The sequence below is a fragment of the Propithecus coquereli genome, unplaced genomic scaffold, assembly GCF_000956105.1.
Source record: "Propithecus coquereli isolate 6110/MARCELLA unplaced genomic scaffold, Pcoq_1.0 Scaffold11, whole genome shotgun sequence".
Lineage (NCBI taxonomy): Eukaryota > Metazoa > Chordata > Mammalia > Primates > Indriidae > Propithecus > Propithecus coquereli.
Window position 1 is genome coordinate 9,340,364 of NW_012134969.1, and position 16,772 is coordinate 9,357,135.

Genomic DNA, 16,772 nt, shown 5'->3' on the forward strand with positions numbered 1-16,772 from the left:
TATCCACTAGATTACCAGTATCTTGAGAGCAGGATACGCCTTGATCATGATGGAAAACCCAGGGCCAACGACATATAGTACAAGAATCAAACAAGTATGAGCAAATACCGAAGGAAAGGAAAAATATACAGCCACTTAAAATGATGGTTAAAGACTAGGTAGCTGCTGGCACAATTTTAAGTGAGGGCAAGAATATAAAAATGTATGATTATAATCATATTTTTAAAAACTACATTAGAAAAACTGCCACAAGAAAATATATACAATACTAAGTCATTGTGCTAAGAGGTTTATGCGCAGTTATTCTTTATTACAGTTGTATCATCTTTATTTAAAATGTAAACATACTCCAGAGGGATTATTATTATGATTACTTAAAATTTAAATTGATCCTTAGAAATTGGAGAAAAAAAATAACAAATTTAATAATTAATGGAAAATGTATAAAATCTCCAAGTAGCTCCACATTATAAGCCAATTGCCCAGCTAAAAAGAAAAACATAGTCATACAGAGAGGTTAGCAACTGATATTCATAATTTAGATGAGATGCATCATTTCTGAGTCCTGACTCAGTAATAAATGAGCGTATCACGGGAATCCAAAAATGCAGCCACTCAAACATCTGCTTAATTTGTTGTACTCTTAGTTTTTTCTGAACTCCCTCTGGCTCTGGGCCGAAAGGCTTAGAATATTTATCTATAATCACTGTGGAAATTTCAGAAAGGTAGGACAGGGGAGCGGTGGGCTAAGTTGGTGAGATGTAGGTCCCTGAATTGAATTGCATTTCCACCTTCTAGAAAACTAAAACTACAGAAAGAGAGAAAAGGAGGGTACAAAACTTCAACAGTTCTTCTAAAGCACTGTAATATTTCAAACTGTTGTTCACAACCCTTTAGTGAGTTGCGAAACTAATCAAAAGGGTCACAACCAGGATTTCATAAAGGCGACAAGAAAACAGAAAATATCGGTGTGCCTGTTACATTAAAAGGATATCATTTCATCAAACTTTTCTTTCAGTTACGTATATGTGTATGTGTGAGAGTATGTGAGTCTTGGGTAGCATTGCTAAATATATCTTTTATTGTCATTTGTGGTCAAAAAAGTTTCCAAAGTATTACTCTAGACAACCCAGGCCCTGATGTGGGTGCCAGCAAACCATCCGGAGCTAAACTATTCAGTATTTGAAACTACAGGATTCAGCTAGAAGCAGGAATGTAGTAAATCCAGTTCAACTGGGTGGTAGGTGCTGATATAAAACAAATACTTCTTTAATATTACATCCAGGAATAAATAATCGCTGCCATCCAAAGGCTCAGGGAAAGCATCGTTCTACAGTTGACAGTGCTGACAGTTTCACACAAGCGTGCTGCTTTTTTCCCAATGCACTTTCCTCCACTTGAGATTTTAGGATGATATGGCTGCAGAGACTTCACACTTACATAGTCGCTACGTGGGCACATCACAGTACCAGAGTCATAGCTAGGAAATCCAACCCGCTCCTTTTCCAGATGGAGAAACTGAGGCTTAGAGAGATAAAATGCCCTAGGAAATGCCAAGGTCAATGCAGAAGAAAGCTGAGCTAAGACTCCCAGTCCTAGGTCTTTTACAAAAATTCTTAAATTTAAGGTACACTAGAGCACAAAGCAGCAATCCCTGCCAAGAGACAAGTGGACTTTTTTTTCTTTTTTGGTCTTATTGGTTAGTTTCTTATACTTCTGAATTAATTTTTACTAATGACTAAATGAAGCATTTGGATGAAGAGGCTCCCTGCCCTTTAAAAAAAAGAGTTAATGAAACTGCATGCTGAAGTTGCACCAAGAAAAGATGTGATTTTTTTTTTTCTGTGTTAGGGAATTTCTAGGTTAATTGTGGCACTCTCCTTGGGAGACCTATTCATATAAAAATAAGCAAGTGTTGCCTCCTTTTGAATTCTTTCTATTCTGACACTAGTTGAAAAGAAAAGGTTGGCTTGATGGCCATTCTCTTCTCAGGTAAGTATATACCAGATATTATTTAGTTTAGCATTACAGATAACAACAGATCACTGTGTGCAAATCTTAAATCACGATTTATTGATTGATTTCTAAATGCCACAAAGTGTTTTAATTTCCCCCAAACTGTTATTTTTAATAACATCAAGATGATTCTCAATAACAAACAGAAGAAAAGTCTCTCTCTCAAAGCAAAACACAAAGTAAAAACAGACAGCCAGGGAAAGAAGTTGTGCAAGTAAAGAGTCACGTTTCCTTTTTAAAAGTTTTAATTTTGTTTGGAAAATACCATCTCTCTAAAGTCTCTTCTGTCTACTTACATCCTATGATTTTTACCTACTGTTCCTTTTTCAAAGTAAGTTTAGTAACACTGAGGTATCACGCAAGCTGGTCAGGATTTCATGATCCGAGGATCACTGATTTTAGGAGTGTCAGAATTGCCACCTTAACATTTTCCACAGTGTTGCAATATCCAGATGAATGTACGCTGATTAAGATCTATGAGGTCCTAGAGAGAATCTAGTTTAACACTATAAAAGTAGGAAATTCAGAACCATCAGGAGCTTTGGGGTCAACTGAAGCCAAACCTCCTCTAGTGAGCATCCTTAAACAAGCTTTCCAAAAGTGATCTCTCCTTAAAAAGTCAGTCTGTTTCTGACCTTTAAAGACACAGAAGCAGCCTGTTTCCAGACAGATTCGCTGGCATGAAGACTGCCTGCTGCTCTGAATTCAGAGTAAAGGTCTAATTTTCAACAATTACACAGGATAAATTCCCTCTTTGGGGCCTTGAAACCAGCAATTTTTACTGCCAAGTGATAAGTCTCAAGTGCACAGTTGAAAATTTATTAATTTATGCCATTAAACCAAAATTTCACATACTCAAAAATTAGTTGGATTTTTAGATGGATTCTAGTTTTGCCGACTTCAGAGACCTCACTCCATCACTCTAAGACGTCCTCAACTTCTAGAATTCTGCTTGCACTGTAAGAAACACTTTGATTTGCACTTCTTAAACAAAATTTATGCAAATGTCATAACATACGTAGCACATAAAACTCTACCGGGAGCTCAACTGAACTCAGCCAAGGTCTAATAATTATTAGTGAAACTAATGAATGAAGCAGAGAACTGAAATAGTGCAATTTCACAATGAAAAAAACTAATCTTAAATGAACCAATACTATGAGGACTTATAAGATGACATGAAATTTTCACATATCTTTTTAAGGAATAGTCAGGTCGTCATGGAATCGTAGTAGTTCAAAGTTGGTAAAAAGGCCTTCCAGATAGAAAAAAAAAATCCAACTCCTCTCTTGTCCCAGCCCATTCCCACCCCCATCCCATGTTGTATTGTTACCCTGGCCTGAATTAAATAGCTTTGCTCATGGAAACTCACAACATCCTCAGGTCTATTCCAATTCAAACAGGTGATCAACGGACAATGCTAAATTGATACAAGGAATACGTAGTGCACATCTCCTTCCAAGGGTGGGGAACCTGAGGCTTTGGGGTGACATGTGACCTTCTGGATCCCTGAGTGTAGCCTTTTGACCAAATCCAAATTTTATGGAACAAAACTGGGGATCAGATCTCCTTATGTTCAGATAAAAATCTGACCCCCTTTTGCCAAGTGCGTGGGTTCTGCCCTCAGGGCTTACAAAGAACATAGCCATGTTCCATAAATTAGTCCCGAATAAAGTCAGAGTATAAGAAGGCAGTTCCCCACATCCCTCCCCAGTGCCTTCCTCCCCTACAGTTCTCTCTCCTACATCCTCCTCCCCGACATCCAACCACCACACAAAGGTCTTTTAATCCAGAAAAAGAGCCCCAAATTCTTGCACCCAGAGGTTTCAGTAATTTTTGCTATCACAGTTACCCCACTGGAGACACTAACTTCCAGATTCCTCAAAGTGGGAACACTTAAAGCTGAGTTCTAAACATTCTAGTGCTTCTCAGTGAATGGGAATTTTCTTTCCCCCCTACCTAGAAAGCCCTTTCCTCTACCCTAGCCTTTTCACATGAACTCCTACTCACCCTGCAAGATCCATGTGGAAAAGAGATCAAGGGTCTTCTCTAACCACCACAGGCACAGGAAATTCTCTGGCAACCCCCGAGATACCTGTCTTCACTCTGAGCTGACTCCTGGGTAGGGAACAATTTCCTATAACTGCCTAGTAGAAACTACCTAGTTACTGAAACTCTCTGTATAAATGCTAAGATTGTTGACCTCTGTTAAGATATGCATATAAAGAACTTACTAAGATAAAGGTCTGGATGGCACCAGGTCCCACCTGGAGAGAGGTCCCTCCTGACTTTCATCACTTGAAGAGGCTGCCACTAAACAAAGGAGCCCCTGCTAAGCTGCAAACTAGACATAAGGCTTGACCAAAACAGAGGAGAGATGTCTGAGACGAAGCTCGTAAGCAAGGTATGTAAAAATGGCATTCACTCAGAAAAGGCAGTCCAAAAAGCAGCTGGGAAATTAGGAGCCTGAAGTATCAAATTTGGTGTGTCCTTTGGGGATAGAATCCAGCTACAACGAAAGGAAAGATAAAGTCAGGCAAGGCGAGTGAGTTCCTGGAACAGACTCTATACCATGGTAGCACCAGAAATCTTTATTTGTAAACAGATTGTTTTTATATTCCTTATGTTCCCTTATATTTCCTCCTATGATATTGAGTAAAGTTCTAGGTTGTCTCAACTGTGCTAAGATGAACATGAAGGCAAAGGTTTTTATCCACTCTTGAGCTTGAAGGTTTGAGTATTATCAGCCATTACTGAGGGCAGTTTGAGGGTAAAAACAGTAATCCAAGTGAAAGAATCCTCCAAAGGAAGGTAAAATTGTGGGGACAATAAGGACCGTGGCATCCTGTCATTCTTTCCCATTTGACAGTTCTTTTCAATACTAAATCTTTGAGGTAGTAGCAATATTTTTCTAAAAGTTCACCCCACTAAATTGTGAGCATCTTGAAAGGACCTTATCGTTTTAATCATTGTCATGTACACAGGTAACTGGAACACAATAAGAACCCGAATGCTTGTTGACAAAATAAATGAAGCAATGCAAAGACTTTCAGAGTTTTAAGGTACTCTAAAGGCCACCCAATCTACTACTTTTCCCATGGGTGAGCATTTGTCCACCATAGGCTTCATAGGTCATCACATAATTCATTTAACAAATATTAACTAAATGTCTACAATAGTTAACATGTGTTTTCAAGAACAGCAAAAAAACCAGATCAGTCACTGATATGACAAATGTTTTTATGGCCCTACTGTGTGCCAGCCACTGTTAGGCCCTAAAGATAATACAATGACCAAGACACAGGAAGCACCATAGGGAGCTCACAGAAGAGAAGATGAAAAGGATATGAAGTATATATTGTATGATACTGGCTAAAATAGAAAATGTTAAGTGTTTCAAAGGCACAGATACAGGCAATAAAGGAGTCAGAGGTCAAAAACAGGAACGAGGGATTCGTAACAAACAAGGGATTCATAACAACTTATGGAACACTGCCATTCAGGTATGGGACACTATTCATGGCTTCATCTTAGAGTTCAGGAATGAAGATAACTAGTTTGTAGCCAAAGCAGTCCATGGTAATGGCTTTGTAGGTTTTGATGAAAATCAATATTCTATTTTCATATCTTTAGCATTATATCAAGTGACATCAACATTGGATTTTGAAAAGCAAGAATGTGGATCAATTCTTTTAATGAAAACAATAACTGAAACTGAGCTCTAAATAACAAAGTTATTTTCATGTTTGAGTATATGACCCAAAGAAGCACAGACTTGTCAACTTAAATAATAATAAAATATATATAAATAATAATCCCGGACTAATGTGTGGGCCTTACTTATCTAACAGTAACTCTATGGTAAACTAATTTCTATTATTTACCTTGTAAACTAGGAAAGTAAAAATTAGGCTAAGATATAGCTAAACGTTGCATTTCTTTTGTCCTATAATCAAATGAAATTTATTCTTCAGTTTCTTTCATATATTCTACTTTAGTTTCTCCAAATACTTTGAAATATACCCCAGTAAAGCTGTTTCCTTCAAGGTAAATGCAGTGTGATGGGAATCAGAAGTTTCAAAACTAAAACTAAAGGAGCTTAGGTTTCACTACCTTTGCCCTTCTCTTACTTGATGCAGTGTTACTTATGAATTTTCTATAGCAGTTAGGAATTGATCACTCCATCTCCAGTAGTTACAGACTGGGAAAGGACATCTACTAATATAGTCCTTCAATATATTTTATGGAATGTATTCCATAAAAACAATTTTATGGCAAAGAATTTCTAGGTCCAGAAGCAGTCTTTTTAAATAGAATTTTGCCTCTATGAAAAAATTAAAATTCCATTCCAGCCATGAATTTTTGTTCATTGCAGACTGCCTGCCACTGGTGTATGTTTACAATGTTTTCCACTGGCTCTGCATAGGAAATCAATCAAGCGCCATTTGTATTGAGCATGATGTAGACAAGAACATGTCACTAATATACTCATCCTGGTTATATTAAGGAACCTAAAATATGAACAGACCTATCAAGCAAAATGTTTGTGGCCATACTATATGCAAACTGCTGAAATGACTATAAAGACAGTAATGAACACTTCGCTGCTTTACCTCTGCCGTTTTAGGAGTCACCAAGGAAGAATATTCTCTACCTCCGCATGATTTCAATGCATATTTTAAAAACCTAACTACTATAAAAGCCCCTTGTCATGTACTTCTACAGTTTTACATTTTTCAGAATGCTTATAGACATTATCAAAGTAACAATTCCTGATAAATTACCATAAGTACTACATTTAGTACTAGTAATTAGCTTCTTCAGTCTTATTTGTGCATATTAAAGGACCTTTAAGTTAAAGCAAAAACGCAAAGATAATTGGAAGGAAGAATATTGAAGGCAGAACAACTAGCTCCACTTCTGCAAATTAAGCAAAATTAAGCGAAAATAAAGGAAGCAAGCAAAGGGAAGGAACTCAAGAGCTATTTGCAGCAGTGATCCGTTGAAGTTCTAGGCGCTTCCCCTTGAGCTCGAAGAGATAAGAAAAAGAGGGGAAAGGAGAGAAGACACTACGCAGAAGCCTAAAGTTACTCTTTTCACAACTTGGGAGTATTCACTGAATTCAGTGTAAGATGTCTGAGATATCTGGATTCGGTGGAAATGTCTGGGAAAAGGGAGTGGCATTTGCTTTCTCAGTTTGGAACCCTAAGAACTGTACCAGAGAGTACCCGAAGACCTTAGTTATCTTGCAGAGGAGGCTCGGAGCATCTTCCCCAGGCACACACCTGAAGGGGCGGGAGGCTCCTCCCTCTTTCCCTCCAGTCCTCAGGGATGAACCAAGGTCCGGTGTCGGGCGCACCGTTAGCCTGAGGGCCACCCGGGCTCTCGTAGCCGCCACCCAGCCCCGGGCGAGGCCGGAGCGCACACCGCCGTCCCGGCTCCGCTTCCCCGGGCCACGTCGCGGCGACAGCGCGCAGCTGGACACCCGCACCGCCGGGATGCGCATTGCAATAAAACTTAGGGGAGCACGTCTGCACTCGCGCCGACGTGGAGGCACAGCCCATGACGCGGGCTCGGGGACAGTCAGCCCGTCCCGCCCCTCCTCGCGGCCGAGGGGCAGCAGTCCATACCTGTCCTCCGAGACGCTGATGACGCCCTCCTCCTTGGGCACGATCACGGCCATATTCACCACCTCCTGGGACCCCTCGACCCGCTGCAGCAGGATCGGCTTGCGGGTCAGAGGCTTGGGTTGGATCTCCGCCGCCATCGGAGAAGGGGGCGCGCCGGGGGCGCCGCCGCCAGCCGCGCCGCGGGGCCGGGCTGAGGAGACCGCTTGGGCACGGGCACAGGTTGAGGTAGAGACTCTGGCTGGCCGGACCGGGACGCCGGCAACCGGCGATCATAGCCTGGCCGCCTCTCTCGGGAACGTCTCCGCGCTCCCGGCTTCGGGCACCAGAACCGCCACGACCGGGACTGCAATCCGGCGCCACTACCAGAGCAGGGGGCGGAGAGCCCGGGGGGGGGGGGGGGGGCCCGGGGGGTGGAGCCTTTGTGGGCGGGGCCTGCCACAGGGGGTGGCCGCTGGTGGGCGCGAGGGCGGCTCCACTTCCGGGAGGGTGGTGAAAGAGGAGGGGAAACCTGAAGCGGGAGGCGGGGCGCTGGTGGCTCAATGCGCGTGCGTCAGCCCACCTGCCCCTCTGCAACGCCTGAAGCCAGGCAGAACCGCTAGGACGCATGCGCCTTCCTTTGCCCACGGTCTTCCACCCTCTCTACCATCCACATCCAGTGTTCAGGCCCCTCCCTCCTTAATCTCCCGTGAACGCGCGGGTACACACCCCTGGGAACGCGCTTGCCAGAAGCCCCGCCCCCTCCAAATTCCCTGACAAGGGGGAGGAGGTGGGGCGGGGAAAAGAGCGCCCCAGCACGACCGGAAAGAGAAGAGGCCTGCAGAAAGGAAAGAAGCACAGCTAGCTGAGACGTGACTGGGCATGCGCGCGGGCTACCTGACTTAGCGATCTTAACAATGAGGCGCGGCGGGGAGGCAGTTACTGCTCCCAACATGCACCGCGCCTAGTCTCCAGTGGCACCGAGTGGCCTCCTGGGAGTTGTAGTTTCTTGGCGCCTCCGCCCCCTTGTCCTGGAATAACCTATCGTCTAGTTTTCTGTGCTCAGTGCCTGGGGAGCTCAGTGGCCTCCCCGGCCATGGGCCGAGTCAGGGGCCGAACTGGCCTCGAAAGAGGTGAACTGAGAACACCCCTGGGCTGAGCAGTACATCGCCACTCCCTGGGTCAAGCTGCTGCCCGGAATAGTGGCGCGTCAGGGAGGGGGAAAGAAGAGAATCTCATACAGGCACCTTTGAGGGAGTTTAGAGATCATCTGTAGCATCAATCCCCTCATTTTCTTAGATGGCTAAATTACTAGCACAAAGTTACTTAAGGACCAAGTTAGGGCTAAACACCCACATCCCCGCAAGACTTGAACTCAGGCCCTGCCTGCTCCTAGTCCTGCTTCTTTCCCTTCCCCAGCGATCCAGCCTTTTTAGCTTGCTCCAGAGACACTGGACAAAGTTACCGTGATTACTGAATGAATGTCAGGTGTCTGACACAAGGCCTGGTATGTGGGGTTGGTCATTGTACGATAACCCTCGCTGAGCTTTCCCAGAGCTAAACCAGCTGAGGAGTGGTCATGATCTACGTGGTACGATTGTGCTGGCAGGATTCTGGAAGTCAGAAAAATAAGATCCCAGAGCCAGGGCAATGAGGGGGGAAGGCCTTGTGGAAATGCATTTCTAAAGCAAATTTTTGGCAGCCGAGGTGGTATGGTACAAAGAACCTGTCTCAGAGCACACAAGGCAACTCTTCACCACCTCTCATCTTTGCAGGTATTCTGTAAGGACCTTGAAATGGGGATTCAGGTATTTTCCAGCTTTGGGACCTAAGGCAGACATTCCACTTCTTTAAGCCAGGTGCTCCATCTGTTAATGGGGCATAACACCTATTTCAGGTGCTTGTTGTGAGGCTTAGGAATGACATTTTAACTGCCTTCATGTGCAATAGGGCTCCTACTGCTGGCAATTACACCTTCCCTCAGGGTAGCATCTTTTCACCCCCTTAAAGTTATGAAGGAGGTGGCAACTGGTTTATTCCCAGGCTTTATGGGAATAAGAACCTGAGTAGGGTCACCACAACCCTGAGTCTGACCTTCCTTCTAAAGAGCCAGAATCTCTATCTCATTGTTCACTCAAGAAATATTTCATAAGTACTCAGTGGTAGGCAGTGGGAACACAGATTTGAATGTGGACTTCTCAATTCTCAGGGATCTCACAGATCACTAGAAACAGACAAGAGAACAGGCTATGTGTGACAGGGCAGTGATGATGGCAAGAATTGTGATGAGGGACGCACAGGTTGAGGTACACAGGAAAGTACCTAACCTGACCTGAGGTAGAAAGGATTGTGCAGGAAAAGCTGCTCAGAGGAGGTATATTCTAAACAGAGTCTTGAAGGGTGAGCAGAAGCAATCTAGTTACATGGGTTTGAAGAGTACTGGGGCGGGTGATGAGTAAAGTGCCTGGAGGCAGGCATGGTTGTTAGGGAAGTGAAAGAAATTCAATGCAGCTGGAGCAGCCTAGTGAGGCTTACAGCAGAGAGAGGTGAAGATGAAAACATTACAAGACCTGAGTAGGGACCATGACCTGATGCACCTTGTTCTTGGTAGGAAGGGATACATTCTGGGCACCTGCTACATCATCCTCAGGTTGGATGGGCACTCAAGGAAACCATCAATTACAATACAATGTGGCAGTTGTCATAATGGAGGTACTAGGAAGTGCAGTGAGAACCAGAGACCCTGACCTGTGTCTGGGTGGTTAGTCAGGGAAGGTTTTCTGGAGGAGGAAGAACTCTTCTGGAGTTTGGGAGTGGTAGGTCCAAAGAGAGGAAACAGCATGTGTGAGAGATTAGAAATTGGAGAATGCCTAGTGGAACTTCTAGTAGGTGGAGGGCAAAGTTTGAGGAGGAAGGAAGGTCAGGAGACGGAGCTGGAAATATTGGCAGGTGACATGTTAAAAAAGATGTGCAGAGATTGAATTTTAACTTTTCTGTGATGGACAACTGGTATATTCTCAGAGTTCATCTGTATTGTACCCAGCACAGGATCAGGCTTCTCGAATGACATAAGAGACATCTACTGCCCTTGGGGGTCATTATTGGAAGGGGTAAGAGACGAGAGCTAGTAATTGTAGAACACTCACTGTGAGCCACATACTGCAACATTGTATCCTCATAAGTGTATAATTACAATTGTGTCTGTCTGGACCCTTAGTTGCAGGTAACAAAAACACAACTGGATACAAAAAGAAAGAGTAAGATTGCTATCAGTTTATGCCATAGAAAGAGAGACAAAGTGCCTTCCCTACAGTCACACAGTTATAACAGGTGACAGAGGTTGCATTCAACCAAGTCTGTCTCCTGACCTCCAGGTTCATTTATTCAAATATGTCCATCCCAGTGATTCCTGGGCCTGCTGGAAGACCTCTGATCCACTGACCATAACACTTTCCACTACCCAATGTAGTCATAAGATTACATGGTATTATATGTAATAAGATAAAAACAACGCCTAGCACCCAGTAACCACCATACAGGGTTACCTCCTTCATGTTCTCTCTTCCCTCCTTTCACTGCTTAACTCCATAGTCTATTATCACAACAGCCTCTTGAAAGCACCCTTAGCATCCTTGCCCCTCTCTCATTCTTGGCAGGCAAACTCCCAATCCTGACCATTCCAACTTTTCACTTACTTCATACCTGCACTGAACTCCGCAGGAGAAAACTGCACAAACATGCTAATTGGTCTCACTCTAGATTCACAACTATGTGTTTCTAGTAAATATCTTATCTCTCTTTATACTTTAATTAGAAAGTAGAAGCAATCAAAAACTGACTCATCTTCATGTCATCAAATCTATCAACCCATAACCTCTGCCTTTCTTCTGTAACAGTGGGAAAAGAGTCTGCTCCTATTAAAGGCCAGGGTAAGTAAACCTCTCTTTCTTCATTAAAGATTCCTGAAGTTATTCACTCTTTGTGTTGCACCATTCTTTTCCTTTTCTATTGGACCTTTCCCATTGGCATTGGCATACAAACATGCACTACTATTTCCCATTTTAAAAACAAAATAAACACAAAATTCTCCTGGCTGCAAATCCTCCCCCATTTCTCCATTCTTCTTCTTAGGAAACTACTCAAACAAGTTGTCTAGATGCACAATTCCCATGTCCTCATTTCCCATTCTCTTTCCAACTAATCTTAAGAACCTTCCTAAATACACACTCCACCGGAACTGCTCTTGACAAGGTCAGACAAGCACTATCTTGCCAAATGCAATGGCCATTTCTTCACCCTCATCTTAATCTGCTTCTCGGAGGCATTCAGCACGGTTGACCACTTTGCCTCAAAACTCTTCCTTTGGTTTCCATCATACTGCACTTTCTTAGTTTTCCTCCTAGACATTGGTACTCCTCAGTGGCTTATCCTCCTGGACTTCACTCTTTGATTTTGGAATGCTCTAGACTCCATTTTGAGGCCCCTTCTCTTCTTTATCCCCACTCTTTCTGGGTGATCTTATTCCCATCTGTATTAGTTTCCTTTTTCTGTTGTAACCAACTGCCACAGACTTAGTGGCTTAAAACAATGCAAACTTATTCTCTTACATTTCTGGAGGTCAGAAGTCCAAAATGGGTCTTACTGGGTTTCAGCAGGGCTGATCCCTTATGGAAGCTCTGAGGGGAGAATCCATTTCCTAGCCCTTTTCAGCTCTGAGTGGCCACTTGCATTCTTTGGTTTGTAACCCCCTCCTCCATCTTCAAAGTGCATCATTCCAGTCTCTGCTTCTGTCATCACATCACCTTCTCCAACTCTAACTCCTCTGGCCTCCTTCGTACAAGGATTATTGTGATTACATGGGGCCCACTGAGACATCCGGGATGACCTCCCCTTCTCAAGATCCTTAATTAATCATGTTTGCAAAGTTGCCTTTGCCATATTTATAGGTTCCAAGGATTGGGACATAGACATATCTGGGGACTCATTATTCGGCCTACTACAAAGATTTTAAGTACCATCCATATGTTCCTGATTCCCAAATTCTTACCTCTAGCTCCGACTTCACTCCTGAATTCCAGACTCATATATCTAATACCTACTCTACTTTGTCACTTAGCTATTTAATAGTTGTTTCAAGTGTTCCCAAACAGTATCTTTAAATCTACCACATCAGTCACCCTATTGCTCAAAACTAAGTTCCTAGGAGTCATCTTTGATTCTTCTCTTTTCCTCACAACTCATATCCAAATCATTAACAAGTCCTGGCAGCTCCGTCTCCAAAGTATATCTTGACTTTCCCCACTTTATACCATCTCTCCCCTAGTCCAAGTCATCATAATCTCTGGCCACTACCATAGTAGCCTAACTGGATTCTTTGCTTCTTCTCTTGATCCTTTTTCACCAACCCCATACTATCCATTTTTATCACAGTAGCCAGAGTGGTTTTTGTTTTAAAATATAAACCAGATCATTTTACTCCTCTGCTTAAAACGCATCAGTGGCTTATCATTATACTTGGGTCAAAATACCTCTCAAGTCTCACCTCTCCTCCTGCCCAGTACTCGCCAAGCCCTGGCTTGGAAAGTCCCCAGAAACACCAACCTCCTTCGTGCTGGTGGCCTTTGCACCAGCTACCTTCACTTGCTGGCTACTTTCTTCTCACTCTTCAGGCTTCAGCTCCTTTAAGAATCATATTGACCGCCTCTAAGGGACCCCGCCTCTTTATAACACTCACTGTCACATCACTCTGTTTCATTTTACCTCTGCCCAAAATAATCATGTTTGCTTCTTATTTTTTCTCAGTCTCCCTCCTCTAGAAGAGAAGCACCAGTAGGGAAGGGACTTTGTGTGCCATTTTATTCCTAGTCCTTAGAATAGTACCTGACACGTTAGGAGGTGTGCTTTAAAAATGTGTTGAATCGGCTCGAAAGAAAGGCAAGTCCAGATGTATTTAACTCTATACCATTAGAGCATAATGGAAAGACTGAAATCTGAAATTTGCCCTAATTCCTGGAATGGGGCTATCATTGGGAAAGTGCACACAACTGCAGCTGATGTCCAACAGGCAGATGATAATACCAGTATGGTAAAGGCAACGAGTTAGTAATTGGTATCCAAGAGAAAGGCCTAGCATGAGATAAGTGAGGTATCCTAATAGATGAGAGGAGGGAGTGGTTACACATAGTAGTTCTAAACTTTTTAGGTCACAGAGCTTATTAAAAATCAGATGAACATTATGGATCTGCTGCAGGAGGAGACATGTACCCATGGAAACGCTGAATTTTACATGCAATTTCAGAAGGCAACAACCATCAGAAACCCAAGTCGAGAACACCTGCCTGCTCTAGGAAAATTTATGACGACTTAGCCTGACTCTCCCCACACACATACAAGAAAGGGCATTCTGTTGGGAATTAAGGACAGAAAAAAGTAGACTGCTAGAAAAATGATTTTCAAACTTCTTTGTTTGTATACCCCTGTAAAGAGTTTGGAAAACTGGCACCCCCTTGCAGAATTTCAATGTAAGTTTAAATATTTCAGAGTCTGAATTCTAGTACCTTGTAAATATTAATATTTATTGTAAATATTTTTATGCTTGAGATTTTTTTTTTTTGAGATAGGGTCTCACTCTGTCCGCCAGGCTGGAATGCAGTGGCCTCATCATAGCTCACCTCCTGCTCCTGGGCTCAAGCCATCCTCCTGCCTCAGCCTCCCAAATAGGTAGGACTACAGGCGGGCACCACCATGTCTGGCTAATTTTTCTATTTTTTTTGTAGAGATGGGGGTCTCGCTTTTGCTCAGGATAGTCTCGAACTCTTAGCCTCAAACGATCCTCCTGTCTTGGGCTCCCAAAGTGCTAGGATTATAGGAATGAGCCATTGTACCCAGCCTTTGAGAATCTTTTGATGCCCCTTATAATATTATTTGAAACAAAATATATATAAAAATTAAAATTTGATAATTTGTTTAATATACTAAGACCATAAAGCTCTAATTTTTAAGTTTCTTCTAGATTAATTGATCACTACAATTGTTAGTTCACAATAGGCAAAACAACAAAAATATATTAGAAATGTATATAAAATTATTAAACATAAAAGATAAATTTTTAATGAAAATTTTTATTGGAGATGAACAAGACTAAGCTTTTATATTACCCTGTATCCAAAAACAAATAATAACTTATTGCTAGAATTAAGCAGGATTCAGGATCAATTCTATTCCAATATTTTATTTTGTAAATGTTAAGGCTAAGAAACCTCATTTACATAAATAGATGGGATTGGAAAGAGTTTTGTTATAGTAACGCCATTCAATTCTTTGAGCTCTTTTTGAGTTACATGTCAAAAATTACATAGCTGGGAGAACATTTTTTCAAATCATGTATCTGACGAAGGTCTTGTATCTAGACTACATAAATAACTCTTACAACTCAATAATAAAAACACAACCTAATTTTTAAAATGGGCAAAGGATCTGAATAGACACTTCTCCAAAGGAGATACACGAATGGCCAATAAGCCCATGAAAAGATGCTTAACATCATTGGCCATCAAGGAAATGTAGATCAAAACCACAGTGAGCTAGCACTTCACAACTACTAGGATGGCTATATTAAAAAAGATACATAACTTCAAATATTGGCAAGGATGTGGAGAAATTGGAAGCCCTCCATTCACTGCTGGTGGGAATGTAAAATGGTGCAGTCTCTTCGGAAAGTCATCTGGCATTGCTTTAAACGGTTAAACATAGTATTACCACATGACCCAGCAATTCCACTTCTAGGTAAATACCCAAGGGAAATGAAAATTTAGGTTCATACAAAAACCGGAACATAAATGTTCAAAACAGCATTATTTATGATAGTCAAGAAGTGGAACTAATGTCCATCGACTGAAAAATAGATAAAATGTGGTATATCCATACAATGGGATATTATTCAGCAATAAAAAGAAATACTGATACATGCTGTAACATGGATGAACCTTGAAAATAATATGCTAAGTGAAAGAAGTCAGTCACAAAGGACCACATATTGTAAGATTCTATTTATATGAAATGTCCCCAATAGGCAAATCGATAGGGACAGGAATCACATTAATGGTTGCCAGGTGATGGGGTGGAGGAGAGAGTAAGGGGGATGGGGACCACAGCCAAGGGGTACTAGGTTTCTTTTCTTAATTCATAAAAATGTTCTCAAATTGTTTGTTGTGGTGGTTATACAACTCTGGGTGCAGACTAAAAGCATTCAACTGTACACTTTAAAATGATAAAAGTTATGCTACATAAATTATGGTTGTCTATTATCCAAAACTATTTTTGATCACTGGCTGACAAATTATAATTAGGTCTCCATCAATTTTATTGAAAGAAAAGTATTGGGAACCACCTGACTTGTGAAAGGTTTTTCACACAGTCATTTAAGTTATTTATTTTCTCAGTTTCTGGGGAGTGTACAAATCATATTATGTCACTATTACTTTTACCCATTACTCTTCACTTTAAGGCACTTTGTTTAGTCCCATGTACTACTATACAGAAATAATTCGGAAAATTTAGAATGCTTTAAATTCAGTATACCTTTGCCAATAAAATACTTTTTTAATAAAATGCTTTTACTTCATCACATGCTTACATATACTTTTCTCCAAATGTTAGAGCTGAAGATTTTTATGGAAAAATTCCACCATGTAATCTAATTATCAAAGTCCTATTGTCAAGCCAATAGGCAGATTAGACTTATCTGTAATAAAAATTCTGACTTCATTTTTCCATCCAAAAAATATTAATATGCATTTTGAGGAAAACTGTAAAAATATAAAAGAATGCATCTTTTAAGATGGCTTATTAAATGTAGTCAAGATTTCAATGAGGTAGATCAAATATAATTAATTTACTAATTGTTAATAATTTATGAAAATAAATAGTAAACCAATATACTTTTCTTATTACTTAATGTAATGTAACATGTGTCTTGAGTTATAAGTATTTGTGAAACAAGAGAAGTAATAAAAGGTGTGATATGACATTCTTTCAATAAATTGTGTGTATGTTAAACTGTGGTGTTGAACTTTTGAGAATAAATAAATACAAATCAATTCTAAAAATCATAAATGATTTGATTAGTTTGGTTAGCAATCATAATAAAAA

At 41.4% G+C, this 16,772-nt stretch overlaps 1 protein-coding gene across 1 annotated transcript in view; it reads right to left on the bottom strand.

The window, feature by feature from the left end:
* The window catches only part of WDFY2 (WD repeat and FYVE domain containing 2), a 187,263-nt gene extending 179,233 nt beyond the window's left edge, over window positions 1–8,030 (bottom strand). Inside the window, exon 1 of the mRNA XM_012649277.1 lies at window positions 7,647–8,030. Within this exon, the coding sequence (XP_012504731.1) occupies window positions 7,647–7,783 (137 nt within the window). The 5' untranslated portion in view covers window positions 7,784–8,030. The remainder of the gene's footprint in view (window positions 1–7,646) is intronic.
* Between the last annotated feature and the right edge of the window lie 8,742 nt (window positions 8,031–16,772).